Source organism: Setaria italica, chromosome III, assembly GCF_000263155.2.
Source record: "Setaria italica strain Yugu1 chromosome III, Setaria_italica_v2.0, whole genome shotgun sequence".
NCBI lineage: Eukaryota > Viridiplantae > Streptophyta > Magnoliopsida > Poales > Poaceae > Setaria > Setaria italica.
Genome location: NC_028452.1, coordinates 1,080,980 through 1,104,062, shown reverse-complemented (window position 1 = coordinate 1,104,062; position 23,083 = coordinate 1,080,980). Strand labels below are relative to the sequence as shown.

At 45.5% G+C, this 23,083-nt stretch overlaps 3 protein-coding genes and 2 pseudogenes across 10 annotated transcripts; 2 read left to right on the top strand and 3 right to left on the bottom strand.

The window, feature by feature from the left end:
• Positions 1-321: 321 nt before the first annotated feature.
• On the bottom strand, positions 322-4,269 carry LOC101781323 (pentatricopeptide repeat-containing protein At3g50420). 5 transcript variants are annotated; one of them, XM_022824920.1, is made up of 3 exons: positions 1,692-4,269; positions 1,289-1,575; positions 322-722 (listed from the first exon to the last, which is right to left on the bottom strand). In XM_022824920.1, exon 1 carries the CDS (start codon positions 4,118-4,120, stop codon positions 1,961-1,963), a length of 2,160 nt encoding a protein of 719 aa, XP_022680655.1. In that variant the 5' UTR covers positions 4,121-4,269; the 3' UTR covers positions 322-722; positions 1,289-1,575; positions 1,692-1,960. The 5 variants fall into 5 exon arrangements, with proteins under 5 accessions (XP_022680655.1, XP_022680656.1, XP_022680657.1 ...); XM_022824921.1 differs by having other exon boundaries at positions 1,326-1,575; XM_022824922.1 differs by having other exon boundaries at positions 1,412-1,575.
• Positions 4,270-5,190: 921 nt separating this feature from the next.
• On the bottom strand, positions 5,191-8,031 carry LOC101784406 (annotated as a pseudogene).
• A 2,183-nt stretch (positions 8,032-10,214) lies between these two features.
• Positions 10,215-12,709, top strand: LOC101783464 (peroxisome biogenesis protein 22). 2 transcript variants are annotated; one of them, XM_004960056.3, is made up of 8 exons: positions 10,215-10,553; positions 10,652-10,834; positions 10,919-10,963; positions 11,325-11,381; positions 11,465-11,566; positions 11,675-11,740; positions 12,057-12,158; positions 12,251-12,709. In XM_004960056.3, the coding sequence occupies exons 1-8, from the start codon at positions 10,443-10,445 to the stop codon at positions 12,347-12,349; spliced, it is 765 nt and encodes a 254-aa protein (XP_004960113.1). In that variant the 5' UTR covers positions 10,215-10,442; the 3' UTR covers positions 12,350-12,709. The 2 variants fall into 2 exon arrangements, with proteins under 2 accessions (XP_004960113.1, XP_004960112.1); XM_004960055.3 differs by having other exon boundaries at positions 10,916-10,963.
• A 739-nt stretch (positions 12,710-13,448) lies between these two features.
• LOC101783066 lies at positions 13,449-16,055 on the top strand (annotated as a pseudogene).
• Positions 16,056-16,389: 334 nt separating this feature from the next.
• LOC101782093 lies at positions 16,390-21,770 on the bottom strand. Of its 3 annotated transcripts, none has more exons than XM_004960051.4 (9): positions 21,376-21,770; positions 20,614-21,055; positions 20,061-20,160; positions 19,377-19,439; positions 19,114-19,243; positions 17,987-18,078; positions 17,284-17,345; positions 17,090-17,186; positions 16,390-16,982 (listed from the first exon to the last, which is right to left on the bottom strand). In XM_004960051.4, the coding sequence occupies exons 2-9, from the start codon at positions 20,958-20,960 to the stop codon at positions 16,923-16,925; spliced, it is 951 nt and encodes a 316-aa protein (XP_004960108.1). In that variant the 5' UTR covers positions 20,961-21,055; positions 21,376-21,770; the 3' UTR covers positions 16,390-16,922. The 3 variants fall into 3 exon arrangements, with proteins under 3 accessions (XP_004960108.1, XP_004960110.1, XP_004960109.1); XM_004960053.4 differs by having other exon boundaries at positions 17,987-18,075; positions 21,376-21,768; XM_004960052.4 differs by lacking the exon at positions 21,376-21,770 and adding an exon at positions 21,128-21,272.
• Positions 21,771-23,083: the final 1,313 nt, after the last annotated feature.

The following is a 23,083-nucleotide window of genomic DNA, read 5'->3' as shown; positions in this document are numbered from 1 at the left end:
CGAAATCAAAAACTAATTGCACAGTTTTGTTGTACTTTGCGAGACGAATCTTTTGAGCCTAATTAGTCAATATTTGGACAATAATTCACAAATACAAACGAAACGCTACAGTGTCGCATTTATGGCAAAATGCCAATTTTGCAACTCCCAACTTGGGAAGTAAACAAGGCCCGAGTAAAGCAAGTGGGATTGACCAATTCAACATATTGCCATTAGATCAAGGAACTCCCAATTTTTAAAGATGGACGAGGACTTCGAAAGGGACTGAACCTTGAAGTGAAGTGAATTGTTAGAGAGATAAGGCACCGATGCTGATCCAGCTGAGAAAAAAGGAACTGAGCCGTACTACCTCCTGTCATTAATATATGACATTTGAGACAAACAAAATGAGATTGTTTTAGTTTCTTTCACCGTCCAAAACATCATGTATTAATGAATGGAGGGAGTGAATCATAACCAGAAGGATCAGGTCCTGTAGTCATGTCTTTCCATCCTTCTTCCAAATTGCTTTTATTGAAGTCCTCAATAAGCCTGACAGATATTATAATTCTGCTGATGGAGATTAAAGGAAAAGACTCCAGCCAGGAACACCACCTTCATGGTGCCCAAAGAAATAACTGAAGGCAGTGTAATCGTTCCTCAATTTTCTTCCAGTGGCACGTAGCAGCAGAAAAAAACAAAAGTGCCCGACTACACCAACTTGGCCACCATGTCCAGAAAGCCTGATAAAAGGAAGATAGACTGAGAACTTAAGTGGTCTGGGAAAGGCGGAGATTACAGAAAACAGGGAAAACAGAAAATAGATCTATTGGGAGTTTGGTTAGCACTTCACAAAATGGACATGGAGATTGGAGAAACCAGAACTTTCATTGGTGCATTTGCACCTACTTTCAATGCCCATGAATAAATATGAACAAGATATGGGTCACCGCCCGGAAATAGACCTAGATAAACAAGTTCTATCTTCTCTTTTTCTGTTTCAAAAATCATCTCTCAGAGTCATAATTAGCAAAAGAAAGATTCCGTGGTATGCAATGAGCAGAAGCAACTCATGGATATATATAGTGTCGAGTAATTTCGCTAGAGTTGTTTTAATTCATACGTTAATTATGGTTCCTAGGTTCAAAATGAGCAGGAGGAAACTATATATGGTATTAAAAGTACAGTTAGATGGATAGACATAGTTTAATTACGAGAGCTTCATAATCATGTGGTTGTCTAATGAACTAATCAGGGTATAAAGATAAACCAACAAAGGAAGGACTGGTTAAGACTTCAGATGCCTTACATGATAGGAAGGACTGGTTCAGACTTCAGACGCTTACATGATAGGAAGGGCTGGTTCAGATTTCAGACACCTTACATGATGGGCAGGGCTGGCTTGGTACTGGCTGCTCTGGGTAAGCCTTACCTAATCCTTGTTTAAACCTGAACCTTCTCAAGATATGTTCTGGCCTTCTGGGATGTCTCGCACTCTCACCCTATAATCTTCACTGCGTGTCTTTCTAAAAAAATATATCTTCACAGCGTAAAATACTAAACTGAAGAAGTCACCAAGGCAGAAAACCATTTAACCTGTAGACTCAAGAAGGGTTTGTTAAAATATAAACTCAAGAAGCATTTGTTAGAAAAATAAAATAGGCAAGCAGCATAAAGCATTTAGCTGTACCGGTCTAAGAAAAGTTTTGTACCTAGAAATTGTTTACTGGTTACGAAGAGGCTGAAACAAGCCAAACATGGACAATGAAGCAGTAGACACATAGACATAGCCTCAAACTTGCTCTCTCTCTCTTTTTCTTTGTAAGCATATGTGAGCAATTCTCAGTGGTTCAGTAAAGAACATGATATATAACATCTCATTTTGTTTCTTATGCTCAAAATCTTACTGTAGAAATCAGCTTTGTTGGTATGATGAAGGAAATCATGAGAAGTGTATTTAACTGAAATCAGTTCAGGCAACTTAGCCATTTGACACTAAATCATTTTCACAACTATCCAAAAGCTCCATGTTTGCCTTGACTCTAAGCAACTCATCACGACAATCACCTATCTCAGTGTGGCATTCATCATCTGCAGAGAACACATGGACCATTTTCTCAAGTTCAATCCAGCTAAGCCCAGGCTCCTTTTCAGTCGTCAGCCCTCTGATCCTTCTCCTTATTTCAGACACATTGTCCCATTTCCCTATAGAGGCATAAAGGTTTGAAAGAAGTATGAGTGTTGAGATATCATCTGGATCCTGCTCCAGTGCCTGTTGAGCAGCATGAACACCAATGGACAAATCTTTAAATGTAACACAAGAGCTCAGAAGAATTCTCCACAGCTCAGGATATCTCTTGGCAGAAGGGGATCTATCAATTAAATCGGCTGCTTCCTCCAATACACCTGTTCTACTCAACAAACTCACCATGCTAGTGTAGTGTTTGAACCCTGGCACAATGCCATCACTCATCATGCTGAACCAATAAAGCTTTCCTTTCTCAACCAGTCCACAATGACTACAAGCTGAAAGGAGGGAGATGTAAGTTACATGATCAGGTTGCAGTCCACCACGAATCATGTCATCAAATAGTTTGAACGCCATTTCAGAATCCCCGTGATTGCCATATCCTCCTATCATAGAATTCCAGCACTTCAAATCTGGCTTCTGTATGGTACAGAAAACTGAATAGGCACCTCCAAGCGTGCCGTTTTTTGCATACATGTCAATAAGGCTTCCAGAGACACAGATATTTCCTTCATGACCACTTTTTACCACTTGAGCATGGAGCATTTCCCCTTGCTTAAGGCCTGCAAGATCAGCTGTGGAGTTCAAAGCACTACTAAGAGAGAAGTTATCAACCTTGTGCCCTTCCTCCAGCATGCTAATAAAATACTTCAGGGCCAGTTCTCCTTCACCTAGTGCAGAATGGCCGGCGACCATTTCCGTCCACATGATTACGTCTTTCACCCTAATGGAATCAAACAAAATCTGAGCAGAGCCCGGCTCCTCATTTGTGAAATACATATTGATTAGTGTGTTCGCAACAAAGACACTGCTCTCCAACCCAGCTTTGATCACGTCAGCATGAAGCAGCTTGCCACTACACATTGCTGGTAATGCAGCAGCAGCAGACACCACAGCTGCAAATGTATACTCATCAGGAGCAAGCTGTTCACCAGACACGGCTTTGAGCTGCACAAAGGCCTGAATGGCGCCCCATCCATCCCCAACGCTAGAAAATCCGGCAATTATGGTGTTCCATGACACCAAGTCTGGTGTCTCAATCCTCTGAAACACACACAATGCAGTGTCCAGATCACCACAGCAGCAGTACATATCGAGCAGTGCATTCTGCAACGGCAAATCAGGATCAAGCTCCTCTGATTTCACCACCCATCCATGGAGTGCACGCCCATGGTGTGAGTCCCCAGAGCGCCCGCACCCACTCAGCACTGAAGAAAACGTACTCTCGGTAGGCGCCAGCCCAATGCTCACCATCCGGCAGAACTTCCTCAGCGCACGCCCCAGGTAGCCATACCGCACGTTGCAGTGCATCACGCAGTTCCACGCCACCACGTCCGGCGTTGTCATTTCGTCGAACACCTGGTCGGCGTCCCTCGGCGACCCACACCCAGAATACATCTGGAGGAGCGCGGTCGGAACAATGTCGCTAGCGAGGAAGCCGAGCGCAAGGGCCTGAGAGTGCACGGCGGCCCCCGCGCGGCCGTCGCGAAGCGCGCCGGCGGCGCGGAGGACGGCGCAGAGGCTGGGTGCGGTGGGGCGGAGACCCGACGCGTACAGACCGCGGAAGAGGCCGAAAGCGTCGGGCACGTGCCTCGGGGCACGCGAGAGCGCGGAGAGGACGGTGTTGTAGGACACGACGGAGGGGAACGGCGTGGCGCGGAGGAGGGCGAGGGCGTCGGCGACGGCGGAGTGGCGACAGTAGAGGGCGAGCAGCTGGTTGACGAGGAAGGTGGCCGGGCGGGGCGCGGAGGGCAGGGAGGAGACCACGAGGAGCGCGTGCAGCGCGCGCGCGCGGCGGAGGACGGCGCGCGGCGGGGAGCCGGAGCGGAACAGCGACTCGGCCGCCGCGGCGAGCGCCGGCTCAAGGTTGTAGAAGCCGAGGCGCGACGACATGGAGCTCGCGGTTGGCGCAGCCGTAACCGTTGGTTATCAAAAGGATGCGTCGCCACCATTGAAATTCAAATGTTGCGTAACGAACCCAGGAGGCAACCAAGGAGAACCACACCGGCGATGTCATAGGCGAACCTCCCCACCAGCCTCATCCTCCGCGCTCACCTGCCTCGCCGACCGCCCCTCGTTCTACACCGCGATCGGCGGTCAAGCTCTCCCACCCGACGTCCGCGCCCGCTTCTGCGACTCGTTTGCTGGCGGCTCGCTCGCCATCGTGTTCGCCGAGCCGGACGCCCTCCTGGGCGTGATCGCTGAGAATTGACATACACTGCTGTTTAATGCCACTGGTTACTAGAGCTGACGCAGGTGTTCAGACTCGTCATCAGGTAGGTTTGATCTCTGCTAGTGCTTTTGTTGGATTCATACTCTGCAATCAGGTAGGTCAGTGATGCTACAGGCTAGTACTCCGTTACGTTCCAAATTGTACCTCGTTTTAGCTTTTCTAGGTTCATAAATATTATTATGCATCTAGACATACACTATGCATAATAATATCTATGAACTTAGAAAAACTAAAACGACTTACAATTTAGAAACGGAAGGAGTGGTAAGCAGTGGGGATAACACCTTGACAGACTTGCTTCTGCCATAAGCTTTCATGTGTTCTTGAGTACCCTGCCACGTATGATAGGCGGCACAGGACGGCCAAAGGAACAATGGAAATGCCCGGGTGCAGGTTAGATCAAGGTTAACTCTAATGGTGCTTTTGATGCGTGTACACATACAGGTTCGAGTGGTGTGGTTCTCCGAGATAACTCTGGGCTGATCCAGGCTGCTGAATCTCGGTTGGTATGCGAACCTCCCTGATGCGATTACAACTGAAGCTATGGCAGCGAGGGATGGTGCTCCTAGCGGAGGCCATTCACTGCGACAATGTGATACTGGAGCTGGACAATATGAATTTGGTGAACTCGGCTAGAAGAAATCTTCAGGCCTGACTGAACACATCAACCATTTACAACAGAAAAAAAAATCTTAAAAACACACGGAAATTAATAATCTTGCATCGAGGCTCCTCCAAAACGGCCTGGCTTTTATTGAATGTAGTAATGCGCCTGGCGCATGCTGCACCATCAATAGAACAAAAAATAACAAAAACTGACAAAAAAAAAATAACACGCCCTTAACTTACAAATGCAACGATAGCACATATCTCTCTTATTTATACCCCCTAATTGATGTCTCAGCTTAACAGGTGCAGCTGCATTTCCCAGGTGCGCCTGAATGTCATCAAACCGGTTGTTACAGCTCCTGGCTACAAGATTTTGTTGCCGTTTACAATGTTTGAAATTCCAGTCCCTAACCAGTGGAACAAATGTTCAATGAAACGATGAGGAATGAAGTACAAATGGCACAGAGAGTCATCAAGGGTTTTCTAGCAAGGTTTTTTCTTCAGACATCCTTCCTTCCCTGGAGGCCCAGACCACACCAGGCAAACAACCCAAGCATCGCTCATGACTGCTTCACAGCATGACAACCACTTTGATCACCATGAGAATTCCACTGAAGAAGCATCCATACGATTGACATTCCTATATAAAAAAATATGAGAAATTGATCAGACTGGCTAAACAAACGATCCAAGACAGAAATTGAACATTACTTTTTTTTGACCAAAGTCAGCAGGGAAGCCCCTACCCTTTTTTTATTCCAGCCCCGTTATTCGCTCCCACAGGGAGTCGACTTGGGCCTACTGGGTGCTACTCAGGTGTTCTAACCTCTAGGCTAGAGGCTCTTTCACGAAATTGAACAATATTACAAGTACTTCATCACGGTTTCAGATTTAATCGCCACCTATTCTAGTCATCTGTCAAGCTACACATGCAACAAGCATAACAAGCTCCCATGGCCATTTTGCAGGGTGGAACTAATAAATGCTGCACTGCACTGTTTTAAATGCAAAAAATAAAATACTGATGAAATCCTGATAAAGTTTTCACTGCAAGCCTGCATAAGCAAACAGTATAGCTCCTAAATCAAAATAAAATGAATATTTTGAGAAAAGTACCTAGATAATCAACCTAACTGTAACAATTGCGATAGTAAAATCTGATTATGTTCTGAAGAGTAATTTTTCAAAGGCAAAATGAAAAGGGTCCAGTCAGAAGGCAAGCTTAGTACCTGCAAAGAAGCCAACTGTGCTCAGATTTGTTGCAGCCATGGTCTGGTATATTAAGTATTCCGTGAGGAAATGACTAAGAGCGTAGATGAATGATAGGAAGGTGGCCAGATATAGGGGCCTATTTTCCAGGTTGAGTGCACAAAGGAAGCACAGCGTGCAGGTCAGAAGAGTCCAGACACCAAAAGTACGCCCATGTACATCAGTCACTGTATACAACAGAACAATGTTAATCAGACTACAAATAGAAGATTTGTCCTGAGCATGTCTTTGTAAGGAAGGAACGGGTTAGTATGAAGATGTCTTTGAGATTCTGAAAAAGCCATTGCGAACTACTCCCCTAATTAGAAGTGCCTACAGGCTACAGAAAAGACAATGCAGCTGAGATATCATAACTTCCCCCAAGCAATTGATCCAGAAGGAAGAATTATTGCTAAGCAAAGTTCCATAAAGAAGGGAGAAAGTATTGATAGTGTCCATGTGCAGTGTAAAGTTCCAGACCCAAGCTTTTTTACCCTTACTAGTATTGATATTTGATAGTGTTCATGTGCAGTGTGCAGCTCCAGATCCAAGCTTCTTCACCAAAGTAAGCTACACGGCCACACGGGCAGACGACATCAGTAGATGACTTCTTGATATGATCATATAACAGTACCCCATAGTAGGAGCTCCAATGGAACTAAGAACTACCAAGATCAATACAGTACTTATGAACTTATAATAGTAAGGCATGCGTAGTGCTCTTCTTCTTCAATTAGGGTGTCAGCATAAAGATTGCAGGGCTCTACATCGGAACAATAAAGGCCCGCTGCTGACTTTTGCAGCTTTAATAATATCAACCCGAATCCAGTAACAGTAAACAGTCATGAACTAACAAATAACCATACAGCAACAATACACAGATAGGGTAAGATTATTTGTTTCTCTTAGAAAAAATAATGGCCGCTGACCCTCCAAAGATGCCAAAGCCTGTGTATGACTACTCCCAAATATCCCAATTGCAGACTTGAATACTTCCTTACTACAACAGTATGAGACTTGTCCGGAATGAGTCTCACTGACTGAAAAAAGAAACTTCTTTAACCTTGACTAATTCATTTTGTGAAAACTAAAAAGATAACATGTACGTGCTATAATTCGGACCAATAACAACTGAAGTCCATTAACTTGTCATCCATCCTATAATTCTATGACCACAGATGTATAAAGGCCATCCACTTACTCATGCATGCCAAATTCAAGGAAGCAAGTTCTGATTCAGAATTTCAGATATCGTTGTTGTGCCACTAAACGGTGCACCCGACCAATACCAACAAGAAAACAGACAGTGTCCTCGAGTTCAAGCTCAAACTGATCACAGTGGCTTCCTTATCCTTCTGCCTCCAAATCACTATTAAGAAGACGCGGTACAGATCAGGCTAGCACGCCATCAGATCCACCTACACAAACACCCCACACGATGGGCTTCCCAACCCAGCGAGACGCAGAGGGGAGAGAAGCGGAAGAGGGAGCAACGGACGGGCAACTCACTCTCCGTCTGGGAGAAGACGGCGACGCGCAGCGCCCACATTTTGAAGAACCCGAACCAGACGGAGGCGAGGCGGAGGGAGCCGACGAGCATCAGCCACCAGCCACGGCGGCACGCCCTTCTTCTTCCCCTCCGACGCCATGTCCCCCGCGGCAATGCTTCCACCGGTGAGCAGCGGCGAGCCGGCGACAGGGGCGGACCTAGTTTAGGACTTAAGAAAAACGAAGTTTAAAGATAAATACATGGTCAAGTCCAAATAAAATAGCATACATCAGGGTTTTGGGGTTCGATTTCGCACCAAGGGAAGGGAAGGGAATTGGCGGGCGTACCTGTCGCATGTTCGTCGCCGGCGCCCAGCGAAGGCCCCAGGTGGTCGCCCGACCAAATAATGACATTTGCTAGCAGTGGATTCAAGTGGAATGTGAGAGAGAAATTCGTTCCACTTCAATAATCTCCTATCCAATCCAAGTGGGGTGGCTGCTCGCCTGCCTTGTCGGCGCCGCTAGGAAATAAGGCCGAGAAGGAAATTAGCTGAGGAAACCGAACGCGCACTCTCACAAAAGCCAGCTCGGCTCGATCCAGCTGGCCTCGGCTCGGCTTGTTAACAGAACAAGAAAAAAACCTAGCTTGGCTCGGTTCGCAAGAGCTCAAGCCAGCTCATTAAACTTGCAAGCCAGGCACACAAAAAGCAAGCACAAAACAAAACACGAAATTAAAATAATTTTCAATTAGAAAAGGTATTAAATTTCTGGAACTTTTCAAAAGGAACCGCGGGATCCTATAACTCAAAAAATCCTCAAAAAGTTAAAATCATGGAACCCAAAATCAAATTTTGCATACTTACATACATTTTGGTGCTGTAGGAGATCCAATCGAAGGAGTATGCGTGCGTCTGCGACGTTGGGAAATGTCAAGGAGTCGAATGGATCGGAGGAAGAGGAAATTTTGTCAGAGTTTAGGATTCTTGTCCATTTTTGCTGTGGGTACAAGCGATGAAAGCCGATGGTTGGTAGTGAGTGACCAAGATTGGATGCAGATAATAGTTGGGCTAAGCACTGGCTTCAGCTTGCCTGTTGGGCTGGGCTCCTCCGCTCGTGGGTTGTTTCGGTAGCATTGCTTGCTTGCTGAGTTGTTGATCTGCACGGCTTGTCTCACAAGCGAGCTAGCTCGTCAAATTAAACGAGCTAAAATTTTGGCTCGGCTCATTAAAAAAGATAATGAATCGAGTCGAGCCGCGAGCCAAGTTTGCTACGAGCCTAGGGAGTTAATGAGCTACAAGGTTTTTATTTGCCTTTTTTGTCTAACCCTATTTGGACCATCCTATGTTGGAAAATAGTAGAGTGCTTATTTTTTAGCAATACTACATCGAGCCGTAGTTCTAGTTAGCTCGTTAGGTCACGAGATGATCTTGACCCCCCTAATTGAATATGAAGTCAAGTTACTCTGACTCCGAGGCAATTAAAATCATCATTCAATTGAAACCTATGTCATCATTCAATTGAGATAGATGCAATGTGGCACGCAAGCAGTGGCATAGTTGTATACTGAGAATATATATCAGAGAGCTTGTCGGACAGAGTTGTGGTCGTGGAGCCATTGTGTACACATCAACGACAACAAACGGTATTAAAACCCTAAAGGTAACCGATGCTTACAATCTTAACTCATCAACTTTGAGATTTCAGGTTTTGAGAAATTTGGGAAATTTTCTTTCTATAGGGTTTCCAATTTTGTGGAAATATGTTAGTCGTTGCGCATCGCTGGTGTCCCATTTTCTTTCATCCAATTTTGGAAGGCGATGGATTTGGTAACCGCGAGGATGGTAGGAAGTGGTGTAGATTTTACATGCTTCATTTCACATAAATCCATTCTTTCCTGCTCATATATTTCCTTGTTTGTATGATCCTAATTATAACTTTATCTTTTCATGTACCATCACAAAGCCAGGCAGCCGATTACCTCAATGTTATCATTCATCCACACATCAACACATGCGCATGGACGAAGATGAAGGAAGGAGGTCAGCTAGGCTCGAATATACCGATCGCATGATATAAATTGTAAGGACATCTTCAACATATTGTGTTTATGGGTAGTGTCCAAATAAAACCTTATACTTGAACACTGCTAAATATTTGTATATTTTTACTGGGAATATGGGGAAGCTTCGTTGAAGGTAGAGGTTGGATTTTCTGCTCATGTATACCAGAAAATATGAACATCTTATTTGAAGAAAAGAAGAAAAGAAAATATGAGAAAATTTATTGGATTGCATGAAGGTGGCAAAATTAAGGCTTCACCGCTTGAGAGTAAAAAAAAAAGTCACTGCGTCCGTTTGAACGCTTTTATTTGAGATTTGAAATAGGAAAAGAAACTTTGTTGGGCGACCACTTCCCCGGTCAAGAAGATAAGCACCGGTGCTCTCCCCTGCCAGCCATCGCACCTGCCTGCCCCCTTGTTTCCTCGCGCGGCCGGCGACTGCCTTTTCCGATCTCCTCCACCTCGGCCTCCCAATCCGGCGAGGCAATCAGCCCCCCACATCCACCTGACCGCCTCTCCTTGCCGCGGATTCCGCAAGGGAGATCAAACTTGGAGTCCGCCCCTCTCCCGCGCACGCAATGCCGGGCCTCGCCGCGGAGCAGGACGCCGCCGTCTCGCTGGTGCGCCGCGTCGCCCGCGCCCTCAACCGCCGGGTCACCGACATCGTCGCGCTGCTCTTCAACCACAAGGTAAAGCCGGTTCCCTAGCCCCTCGATCCCGCTTGTGACCCGCTAACCCTAACTGACTGTGTGAGTGGGTGTTTGTGTGGCTCCGCTTTGTTTCCCAGAGCGCTGGATCGCTCGGCGCCGTCGCGGGGTTCGCCATCGCCGTCGTGTTCGCGTGGAGGTTCATGCGCCCCTCGCAGGGCCGCCCCCGCAGGCCTGCTCCCAAGCGTCCCCCGCCTACCCCTGCAGGGGCGCCCGAATCTATTGTTTCTGATGCGCCCGAGCCTGTCGGTGACTCAGGCAAGGTAGGCTTTTCTGAAATGGTGATTCCGTGGTATTGCTGAATGCGTGAGCCTCGATTTGTGACGAGGAATTGTGTTTGACAGCAGGTAACGCGGCACATTGTGGCGAAGCGATTGAGCGGGTGCAGAAAGGTGCGGCTTCTTCCTCCCATTTCACCTGGTGGTGTATGTGCTTGGGGTTGTGTTCGGAAGAGTGTATGTCCATGCAACTTGGTAGTATTAGAAGTTATTTGTTAGGAAAACAAAGCACGCTAAGTAATTAAGTAATTTATCTGTTTGATGATGCAGATAGTGTTGTGTTCAGATGAACCATGTTTGTTATGAAACAGTTTTAAGGAATTTGCTTTAAGGGACTAGAGAAAAGAAATAAGTAGGCTGGAAAACTGCAGTGATCAAATTTGACACAATCTTCAGAAATAATGGCAATGTTTTGGTTTAATAAATTGTGTATACGCTCGGAATTCACAGAATCTCATGCATTTTATTTGTGCAGGTTACCTGCCGACTTCTCGGTGTTATTTTTGAGGAGAAAACTCCTGAGGAGCTTCAGGTGCAATTAGCAATGCTCGTTAGATATCGATATGTCTTTCCTATTACAACTGCTAAACTTTCTGCTATCCATCCTTGATGCAGAAACATGCCACAGTTAGACCTTCAGTGGTAGAGCTACTACTGGAAATATCTAGACACTGTGATCTCTACCTGATGGAGACTGTACTTGATGACAACAGTGAGGTATTAATTTCATAGTTATTCTTACATATCACTGTGGTTTTGTCTTTCAAATGATCACATTGATTGTTCTGGACTCTGGAGTATGATTGAGTGATCACTAACTTGTAGGAGAACGCACTCTCAGCACTGGAGAGTGCTGGACTTTTCAGGACAGGTGGCTTGATGAAAGAAAAGGTGATGATTTTGCATTAGATCTGTTAATGTATACTATTTCTTTTCTTGTTATCATCATACAACTTGAACCATCTTTTCCTCCTGGAATCATTGCCGGATTTGGATGCTTATCACAATAAGATGGCTAACATTGGCACTCACATTGAGTTCTTCACTAATAGAATATTCACTTCAAGTTTTTGTTAACAATAGTTCCCCTCGGTTATAGTTAGACACTTAGACCAGATGTGGATACCTGTGAATGTTTAAGATGGTTTACTTACCTGTTTCTCTCTCCTGTATTTGTCTAAGTGAAAAAAATCGTGTACTTTCTCAGGTGCTCTTCTGCAGCACTGAAGTTGGAAGAACTTCATTTGTGCGACAATTGGAGGCAGATTTTCACATTGATTCGAGCCTTGATATAGTTTCTCAACTATCTGTATGTTATCTTGTATCTTTACTTCTCCTTGGTGCAGGGTTTCTTTTGATATTCATGTTTTACATGGTGCTGTGTTTTTTGTTTGCTACCAGCGATTCATCCGATGCCAACTATTTATTTCCTCTATGGAAGGCGGACAACTTGCAGCCAACATATTCAATTCTCCAAGTCTTGAGAAGTTCTTCTCTTGAATCCGGGAAACAAACAACGGATTCTCCGGAGCATAAAGGTGCTGGTTTTAGCAGCACATTATTTGAAGCTGTTTGGTGTCATGCAATTTTATGACGCCAATTTGGCAGTGTGCCTTCCAATTAGATATCAAATCGGGCAGGCATACAGTGGAGCTCATGTCGCGCGGCAAGTAGTGCCTGCTCTTCCAACTGGTCCATGGTTGAGTGTGCTGTATATAGTGAGAACGCTAAGTTAGATCCTCCTCGCCGATACTGTAACATGAATAATATTGGAGTCATTTCCTTTTCTATAATCAGCCATCTTTAGTTTCTGCAGCTAACTTGTGCCTGTACAGACCTGAAGGAAGCAACTGTCGATCATGCTGTTGTTTGTGTTCACTGTCCAGTGCTCACTTCGGAGCTTCATTCGGAATGCGGGAGGGATACATGCAGAATCGAGCTGGTAAAAAATCGATCTGTGTGAAAATTCTGTAAAAAAAAAAACGTTTAAAAGTGCCCTTGGCTGCGGCCTACAGCTGCTACGATTGTTCTTTTTGTGCATGTCCGCTCGTGGGACCAATCTAGTGAAGGCAAATGCTAGTGATGTTTGGCCATCCACCAATGAGATCCAAGTTCCTATGGCCTTGATTGAGGTGTGCTACTACTCTTTCTGGATGTGACTGTTTGTGAAGACGAGAAAATCGTAGTATCTTTGTTTGGGTCATTTCTTGTGGCTGCTCCGCGTTCAGCACGGGAGTGCTTGGAGAGCAGCTGGGAAATGCTGACCGGTTTCGCTGTCATCGAACGCTAATCCATGCGCCCACATCAGATTAGCCGATTGCATTTGAAGCCACCTCGGTCCACGACCATTGTTCCGACATACTGGTCGCCCACTGCGTACTCCGACTCAGGAACCGAACCAGAAGGCAAAGGATCTCCTGTGCAGTTGTGCTAAGGCCCCAATCATCCCATACACCAAGTCCACGATGTAAAATCCAAGCTTCCAGAGGGCCGCCACAGCACGACTACATTAGTTCCATGGACCATGTCTACCTGGCCGAAGAACTGCAGCACGATGGCGCGCTGTCTGGTTAAAAAAACTGGAAAAAAGGTGACACGTAACACCGACATCGCGGCGCCACGCCTTTTCCTTCCCTCTCCTTTCCGGCCTCACCTTCGCCTTTCCTTCCCCAAAAGCGCGCCTCCACGAAGCAATCCTCCATTCCTCCTCCGCATAAACAATCGAGGAGCGCACGAAGGAACCGCACGGGATCCGCGGCGTCTCGGCACCGGCCTTTCTCATCGACCCGTCGAGCTCGAGCCGTTTGATCGGATCAGATCCTACCGGACTCCGATCTCCGGAGCCGATCGACCCCGCGCATGGCCGAAGGCGACGCGCCCGCCTCCGCCTCTGCCGCTGCCCCGGCGGCGCCGGCGGTGGCCACGGCGTCCCCGCGATCGCCCATGCCGCCGGAGACGCCGTCGACGCTGAAGCGGCGGCAGCGGGGGCTCGTGTCGCGGGTGTGGAAGGGCATCTTCGGCGGCCGCGAGGACGTGAGAAGCTGCTGCAGGCGCTGTCCAAGGAGGAGGAGGCCGTGCGGGCCCGCCTCCGCCGCCGCGCCCGCGCCTCCCGCCAGTCCGCGCACAACGTCCTCGGCCTCGCCGCCGCTCTTGAGGTGATTCGATTCGTTCCGTTTGAATTGGTCCAACAAATATCTGCCGTTCAGTTCGCCGACGCCGTGATTATGTACGGTAGATGAATATAAATCCCGTTTTTCTTAGGGAAATCAATACGTTTATAATTGTCGAATCGAGGATTGTTTGATCGTCTGAGCCGCCTGTCCGTTACATTGTTCTGCAATCTGTGTTGTCGCAACTATGCATATTCTTTCATTTCTTCAGATGTTTTTGTTGAATTTAAACAACTTTGATGCATGCTTCAGTTCAGCAGATAGTTATCAGAACTGATGTTGAATGGAATTGCATTGTGATGAGTTCACGAGTGCCTCTTTGGATCAGGATGTTTTAATATGTTTTTGTGCTATTTCGTTTTTGGACCAGATTGTTGCAGTTGGATATGCTATCATGACTACCAGATCGCCCGACCTCAGCTGGCAGATAAGGGCGGTCCGGGTGCTGCCCATGTTTCTGATTCCTGCTCTAGCTGCTTTAATCTACTCATCCATTACAAGCCTCACCAAAATGCGTAAGTACACTCTCATCTTCATTTACATGCTCTGGTGTCGTGCAACACATCATTAAGGGAGCTACACTTTCTGATGGTTCTAGTTGAACAAATTAAGGGATTAAAAATGTGTGATCTACATGTTTCCTAATAGCTTTTCAATGTGTCATATCTGAGCAGTGATGTCAGAATAAATTTGTATTTAGTAGTACATATGACTGCATGCCTTATTAGTACCACCTTACCTTATCTGCAGTTGATAATAGAGACCAACATACTCTTGAAAAGCTTCGAACTGAAAGGCAAGCTAAGATTGATGAATTGAAGGAGAGAACAAATTACTACACTACCCAGCAACTTATACAGGTTCATTTGCTGCCCTATTTGTTGTACGTTCAGCCTAGCCCAATTTTCTTGGGACTCAAAAGGCTTTGTTGTGGTTCTTGTTGGCACTTCATGCAACTGATTATTTATTTTGGTTGACCAGAGATACGATCTTGACCCTGCAGCAAAGGCTGCTGCAGCTACTGTTTTGGCATCGAAGTTGGGTGCTGATTCTGGATTGAGAGTCTTTTTGGGAGATGAATCAAGTAGGGATGCAGCACTGGGTAAAATTAATGATAATAATCTTGGACAACCTACTGGACTTAGGCAAAGAAAATCAGCTCACTTAAGCAATGGCACTGGACAGACCAATTCCTCTGAGCCATTTGATGGCTCAAACGTGTATGATGGTAATGAAGAAGGTAGCCCCGGCACTCCAAATCAGAGGACTGTTGAGCACTTCAGAGGTCCAGCTGGTAATGATGGGGGGTGGCTTGCACGAGTGGCTGCTCTCCTTGTAGGGGAGGATCCAACGCAGTGCTATGCTCTAATATGTGGCAACTGCCATATGCATAATGGTAGGTGACGAGAACTGTCTATTTATGCCGACTAACTTCTACAAGTTCTCTATTAACCACTTTCCTTCTGCCAGGTCTTGCAAGGAAAGAGGACTTTGCGTTCGTCACATACTACTGTCCTCACTGCAATGCCCTCAACGGATCCCGGCAACACGAGGACCATGAATTGGTACCTAGTTCTGGGAAGGAGAGTCCTAGTTCTGAATCCGACATAATCATTGCCCAAGCTGGTGCAAGCCTTGCAAGCTCAGGTGTTGCAAGTCCTGTTGCAGGCAGCCTACCAACCGTTGAAGAACTCTCTGTCGAAGATTCTGGGGAGAAGGCAAGCAATGACCAACCTGCCAGTTGAGCTCTTCATTTCCTGTAAATTTTACGTATTTGTGAAGTATTTGCATCGGATTTGTGTTGGGGGAGTCCAAATTTTTGTACCTACCATGTGGCATATAGAGTACCATGCTTCGTGCATGATTTGGTGTGTAGCATCTGGTAGCTCTCGGTGGCTTACTTAGCCCCAAGGGTACCAGGACAACGCCCACTTGCTAGCACCTTCTCCCAGCAGATGGGCCTGAATGATGATGGGATGTTCATTTCTTTCATCTTTTTGTTAATTGAGTGTATAGTATTTGAAAGGCATTCGACATCCTTTTCATTTTTTTAATATAAAAATGAATTCTATAATCATCAATGCATCAACTAACAACTTGCTGCTCTGCTCCTCTATTATTTGCATCGGGGCTCACTGAGTGACTGAAGTTTGGAATATGTTGCTGACATCACATCGAGTGTTGGTGCTTGTGTTAAGTTAAGACTGCAGATACAGCGGGCCTGATATTGACTTCTCGTCAACATCGACTGAAAAAAAATGCTAGCAGTATTAGTATATGATTGGTAGAACGATGATCCAGGTAGATTTTGTAGCAATTGACATATAGGCTGCTGTTGTTAATGTTCAGGCACAACTGTTCCTTCTGAAGTGGAAAAAAGAATTGAGGATCGTCAGGACAACACAGGTGTGGGTTCCAGTGTCCAATTTGTCAGAAAATGGAGTCGTTCTACGCCTAGCATTCTAGTACAATGGCTATTGTACATACTGGGAGCAATGGAGTGCCCTTTCGGGGGGCAAAAAATAGGAATACATTCATGAGCAATCAGAGAAACAAAACATGGAACGCCTCCAGCCGTCCGATATTTACAGTCACTTGCGGAGTCCCGGACCAAGTGTCTGGTACTCTGGTCTATATGTCGGATAATGCGTACAACAGAAACAGCAGCAAATACCTTGCGGCTCTTGTACCACAACTGCGGACTGGCAAATGCTTCAACAATTGGTGGACAGGCAGGCAGACGGGTTGGAAACAATCAGATCACTGCAAAAACACACTCTGGAAAGCAGTGACTGTCCCTGGTGCTTGGTCAGTATAACATGTAAGGCTTCATCGCAGCACGTTACAGAATTGGAAAGCTCCGACCATCGGATCGTCTCATTTTTCCCTCAGTATATGGTACATTAGCTTTGTGGCTCTTGCTTCGTATGATGAGACATGCTTGCTGTGCCATATGATGCAACCTTTCATGACAAGACAATGTTGGTCAGACATAGTTGAGAGTCCGCTGTTGACATCTTATGCAAATACCATCCATCTCTCCTATTGCTTACAAGTCGTGTGTTCTTACCATTCTGTTCAGTTGAATAAGCGAATTTAGATGGTCTTCATTTATAGATAAAGGTAATGGCTCCATCCGACCCATGATACCAGGCGTTTCACTCATTCTGCAACATAGTACAGGACAATACAAGTAACATCAGTAGTGTACGGTTTATCAATTATTCAGGCCTCAACTTATGTTAATTTATCACAACGGTGTACCTGCTCAAAATCGTTTTTATGTTGCTACTCGTGCGGAGAAAGAGATCTGCGTTCTCCACTGTCTGCAAGAAAATCAGGCATGAAAACAGAGATCACCAATGGGTTCCCCCAATTACCACGTTTTCTAAAACCCATGAAAGCTACTGTCTTCATCAAGCCAATGAGAGCAACATGTTCCAAAAATTAAACATTTGCCCCTATCAATTGTATGATGGCAGACAGATTTATTTCACATGATATACTCAGTTATCAATGCTCTTGATGCAACAAATGTCAACCCAACCTTCCAAAGAATATGACTAAATCGTACTTCCCTTAAAGGTGAAATGAAACCTTAAAAAATAACAGAACTTTTGGGCAATTTATGGCTATAGTATCAGTGTATCACAGACAGTGCAAACAGAGGCCAAAGGCACTTCTACCCTCATATTTCAGGTCCATGCAAGCATTAAATAAGCAAGGTACCTGCTATTTGTCTATTGATTTTTTTTTCTGTTCAGTTTCATCCCAGATCCAACTAATGCCACTATATTAGTAAGAGGTTCATATCAATTTCTGGTGAACGAAAATAGTGACACATTTTTAATAGGTATGACCTGTATAACTAACAGCCATATTTAAATTTGAATATTTACAAGCACCACATACCATGTGACTGCCATTCAGAGTAAATTTAGGCTGGTAAGCCTAACTAAATACAGACCTTGAATGTGTCGATATTTGCAGCAATCTGGTTAAGCAACTGATTATTTTCCTCCAGGAGACGCTGGGTTGCACTGTCGACAACAGGAGCTGCTTCAGAATGCAACCAAATGAGCGCTATTAGAAGTAAGATCAACATCAGATATATATATGCAGGTACACAAGGAAAGTTCACTTTAACATTACCATTATTATACTTCAGCAGAATAAATGAATAGAAATGAACTTTGATGGAAGATAACAAGACCAACATTGGATAGACAGATGTAGTTACATGACTACATAAAAAAAAGTCTATTTTTTTATTACTATCAAAGGAGTTCCTCAGAACTAATCAATCTGGACAGAAAATAAAAACAAGACCGCCATAATTATGCACCACAATGTTACCCAAAAAAATTAATACTGCATCATCTTCCTTGAAGATTACATTGAAGCCCAATGAAAAAGTGAAGGGCAATAGCAAAAGGAATATGGGTGCGTCCAAGGTAGCAGATTCTTTGCCTACTTGGCTACTTCTATATGATATGTGAGTGACCTTTCATAGCTGTAGTTCAACCCAACAAAGTGATCTTAAAGCAACATCAGATGGCATTATAAGCTTGCCATCATGAAATAACAGTAAAGCAAACCATTCCCACCTGCCAATGTATTTCAACTTTAACTGATTCTAGAGACATATGCTAAGGGATCCATAATCCTACAAAAAAAAATGTTTAGGATAGAAACTTCGCTACTTGCTTGTGTTCTGTCCTACTTCGTTCTCATGCTTGTATTGGGATCTTTGCAAAGCAGAGCAGGACTAAGAACATAAGCAAATGAAGTTTCTTTTTAATCCTCGAAATCGTCAACTTCTTATTATATCATAGTAGGAATATGTACAGAAATAGGCAATAGTCAACCTGTGGAAAATTTAATGTTTAGCTCCATACAGATGACATGTAAACCATTTATATGCCACTAAGTAAGAAACTACAGAGAATAATGATGAAACCAGATGAATATAAAGTTGACTCCATTGACAATCTGATGAAATTAGTAAGGTACATGTTTTACCAAACAGCGACTCAAACCTTAAGACTTGTTAGATGAAGTGAAGATGATAAAATGAGATGGATGGATGCTAACCTTCTTTGGGAACCTGACTTTGTTGGTTTGGATGTTGTTGCATTGATATTGAAAAGGGGGTTACAGTGTTTGTGGATGTCATGTGAAAATTAGCCATTGGGACAGATGCACCCATTTTTTCCTGGATTGGCTGTTGAGAAACTTTGTCAGAACGAACATGATTGACATCAGGAAAGAAATGAAGAAAATACTAGGCAAGTCTAAAGATTTGACAACCAAGAGGGACATTGCTTTTAATGATCTACTCATAAATTGAGAACTACCTTCATGTCTCTAATCTTTTTCCCTATGTAAAATCCATCAGGTTTCTTCCTTCTGTCTTTACCCTGCAATAACTGAATCAAGTCAGCAGAATATAGTTGCTTACTTCCATGTGCTGCTTATACTAGTGCAGGTAATAAAAGGAAACATGTTGGTAAACAATGTCAGAACAAAACAGCATACAGTAACCCCCAAAAGAAACCCCGGGGCTAGATCTCTACATGTTTATTTCCATATTCATGAGCATAGCAAAAACTTTTAGCCATGGAAAGCCATATCCGGCTCTTATATGTTGTACTTTATCTACCCCCTGGTGATTGATAACCTAGTATAACTTCAAGTGTAATATACAGGTTCCCTTCATCTGAGACAGATTTTTTTGGTACAATATATGATGAAAGATTAGCAAATTAACATGAGTAGTAAGTATCTAAATCACTCCCACAAGGAAATGAGGTACAGAGGAAAATAAACTAATGCAAAAGCAAAACTAAAGCACCCCTCCAAAGGGCAAAGAGGGAGACAAGGGAAGAGTATTCGAATGTCCAGTGCATATCTCATAAATTTCTTTTGGGAGAAACTAAGAATCTTTTCAGAAATGGAGTGCAGACTAAGCCCAGAACCAACATTGGAATCAAACAAACATGAGGAAGAAATGACAAAACATCTGAAAGAAATGACTTAACTGTACACCACCAGCATCGCAGCGCAACATCCCTGATGGTCCTGTTAGGCAGCATAGCTGCTATCTTAATGTACCTCATGATATTAGGTTCACGAGCATATCTGCCAATGCCAATGAAGAAGGAATTGGAAGTGGAAAGGAAATGAATAGTTTCTCAGGTAAAATTTGTCAAGCAAATGGCAGTACTTGCCAACAATTATAGGCTAGAGTGTTGTGGCCAGATTGATAATGGAAAAAAATGGTCATAAAGCACTCAAGTGTGGCTATTAAAGTGCTCATGGATGAAACCAAGTGCTGTTCCACAGTATTCTGAACAACCACAAAAGCACGATAGAAAAAGTTAGATTTTGCTCAAAACTGACGAAGAAAAAGGCCCGGTTGCATAATTATCGTTTTAGACTTTCTAATTGATGCTCCACTACCTTGGAACACATTAAAGGTGCGAAAAGAAATCAAACTGCATAACCAAGTCCCTTCCATCAGCATAGGCAACAATTTGCACCAGTACAGCACAGGCAAAAGCAATTCAGGATGCAAAAGGGCGCTGAATTTACCTTGCAAGCCCTTCCTTCAGTATGGCCAGCTCATGGTCAGTCCAATCCCAAGGCGAACCCGTGACAAACCTGTACTTGGGGGGAGCACCGGTGCCTCGGAACCCATCCCCTGACGAGCTCCTCGACGGGCCAACCCCCGATGCGTTGCCGGTTCCGCCGGTGTTTGAGGAGAGGAAGAGCCCAGCGTTGCTACTGCTCCCACTCACGCTCCTCGGGGGCATGACCATACCACCGGTAGCGCCGCCGCCGATGCCAACGTCGCTGTTGGACTGGAAGGAGAGCATGTGGTGGTTGTACATCGAGGCGGTGATCCCCTGGTGAAACCCCATGCTGGAATCAGCTGCCATCACAACCAGAGCAGCTGAAAACTCCCCGATCTAGCCGGCCATGAGCACGCCCCCAAATACTCTCAGAAATCGGAGGCGCTCGAATTTGGATCAACCTGCAAGAGAATCACACAGCTGAGCGAAACAAGCTTTTCAGCAGCTGAGAGGGCTCCCCGAATCCCACGAACCCAGCACGAGCACCGAGGGGACCCCGCCTCGGGGTCCGTGCAAGGCGGCACGCTCAACTCCCGCAGAAGCCTCGCATTTCCGACTCCCGAGGAGGATCCGATCGAAGTCCCTGGGCGAGTGGGCGGCGACCAGGAGACCCCCAGCCCCCACCTCACCACACCCAAGCCGTTCCCAACCACCGAAGCAACCACCGCGACGAGACCGACCAAATCCCCACGAACACACCCGCGGAATCCGGCCGACTCACCTGCCTGAGCTGCCTCCAGCAACGGCGGCCAGCGACCGCCCCGGCCGGCTCCCGGCCCAATGGTGCGAGGACGAGCTCGCTGCCGCGCCGCCGCCCTCTCCTCGCCTCACGGGGGAGGCGGCGAGAATTCCCACCCCACACCGGAGCAGCCGCAAATCAAAACCGAAATCCAATTCGAATTCGACGAGCTCCGCCACCGGCCGCTCGCTCCCTCGCTGTGCTGGGTGATTCGCGAGGTGCGAATCGAGCGAGATGCTCCCGTCGCGTGCTAAATAGATCAGCTCTGGCTCGGGCTCACGCGAGCGAACGAAGAGAACCCGGGGAATAAAACCCCCACCTTTTTCGACGGCCCGTTTGATCTAAAAAATTCGCTCGGGTTTTGGTTCCGAGTCTTTGTTCTTAAACACCCTACCGCTATAGGCTTCGTCACGCCCATGCTTCTGTTTTATAGGGGGCGGCGGAATCGCCCACCGGATTTGAGCGAATTACGCAAATTTGCCATTTTCCCGGGCAAAGTGTCGGCCCACGAAACGCATCGGGGGGGCGATGCGCGCATCCTGGCCGCTGGCGCGAGGACGGCGGAGATGCGGCGGAGAGGGTGGATCCGACGGTCGCGGGCGGGATTGGACCGGGCGGGATGGGCCGCCTCGGCAGGTGGGCCCAAGGGGAATCTCGAATCTGGGTGTCGCTCATGGAATCACGAACAGTAACTGCAGAGTCAGAGGGATGCCGGCGTACCAGCACTCGTGCGAAGGCTTTCCCTAATGGGTCATTTACAGGTGGGACCAGGCTAAAGTGGAAGGCGTGGGACCCAGCTGTCGGTGCTAGAGCTACTTGGGAAAAGGAAGAACTGAACAGCGCGACAGTGAAACTACTCCCACTCGTGGTGGGTGCCGCAGCTGAAGGACAGCTAAATTCTCCTGGTGCCCTAGACAAGACTGCACGGTGAAAAATCACTAGCGGCTTTTTAATTGTTTTTGTGCTCCTTTCCAAAGAATAAAAACGCTGCCCCTGAATAAGAAACCCGATAGATTTGATGGCAACACACTCGTAATCATTATGCGTAGGAAAAAAAAACATGGGTTCACCGCACTAGTCATCGTGTGCCATATTTTTGGGTGAAACAAATCAAGTGATTTTCCCAGTGAGTTACATACTTAAAGCACTGCTTAGTGATTATGATGAAAAATAAAACAAGATGAAATATCTTAATGTTACCTCAACCGTAGTGATATAATCTATAGCAGACTTTTTCTCTATAATCTTGCAACCTAACCTGACCCATAAAGGTGAAGCACTTATTAGTACAATGTATGGCTTTATGTTCGGAATAACGGTCTCATAAAGTAGGCATTGGTGGGACCATGCACCAATGGCAACTTCACAAAATAACAACCACAAAATCAAATCGCTATGTAGTCTCATGGTTCCATCACCTTGTTCTTTTTATCAAATTTATTGCCATACCCTGGCTAAAGATGAAAATATGGAGGTACCTGAGACTGAAACGTGCAATAGGTTACTAGTTTTAGATAATCATTGGACGCTACACCAACCAATCAAATAATAAGATGCCATTGTTTGCATGTCATATATAGTTTTATTCTTGCATTCCATTGTTTGGTTGTTTGGGCACAATGCACCAGATGGGGATTCTACATGTGTTATTGCTTATCTGTCTCCTAATTCATATGGCCAAACATGTTTT

Bases quoted from the DNA above. Each gene is read 5' to 3' on its own strand.
- LOC101781323 (XM_004963328.3), bottom strand. From the start codon at position 4,120: ATGTCGTCGCGCCTCGGCTTCTACAACCTTGAGCCGGCGCTCGCCGCG.
- LOC101783464 (XM_004960055.3), top strand. From the start codon at position 10,443: ATGCCGGGCCTCGCCGCGGAGCAGGACGCCGCCGTCTCGCTGGTGCGC. The intron at 10,964-11,324 runs GTGCGGCTTCTT...TTATTTGTGCAG, and splicing joins GATTGAGCGGGTGCAGAAAG to GTTACCTGCCGACTTCTCGG. The intron at 11,741-12,056 runs GTGATGATTTTG...GTACTTTCTCAG, and splicing joins GTGGCTTGATGAAAGAAAAG to GTGCTCTTCTGCAGCACTGA.
- LOC101782093 (XM_004960051.4), bottom strand. From the start codon at position 20,960: ATGGCAGCTGATTCCAGCATGGGGTTTCACCAGGGGATCACCGCCTCG. The intron at 19,440-20,060 runs GTTAAGTCATTT...CAGTTATTGCAG, and splicing joins TGCGATGCTGGTGGTGTACA to GGTAAAGACAGAAGGAAGAA. The intron at 16,983-17,089 runs GTAAGAACACAC...TTGTCATGAAAG, and splicing joins TTATTCAACTGAACAGAATG to GTTGCATCATATGGCACAGC.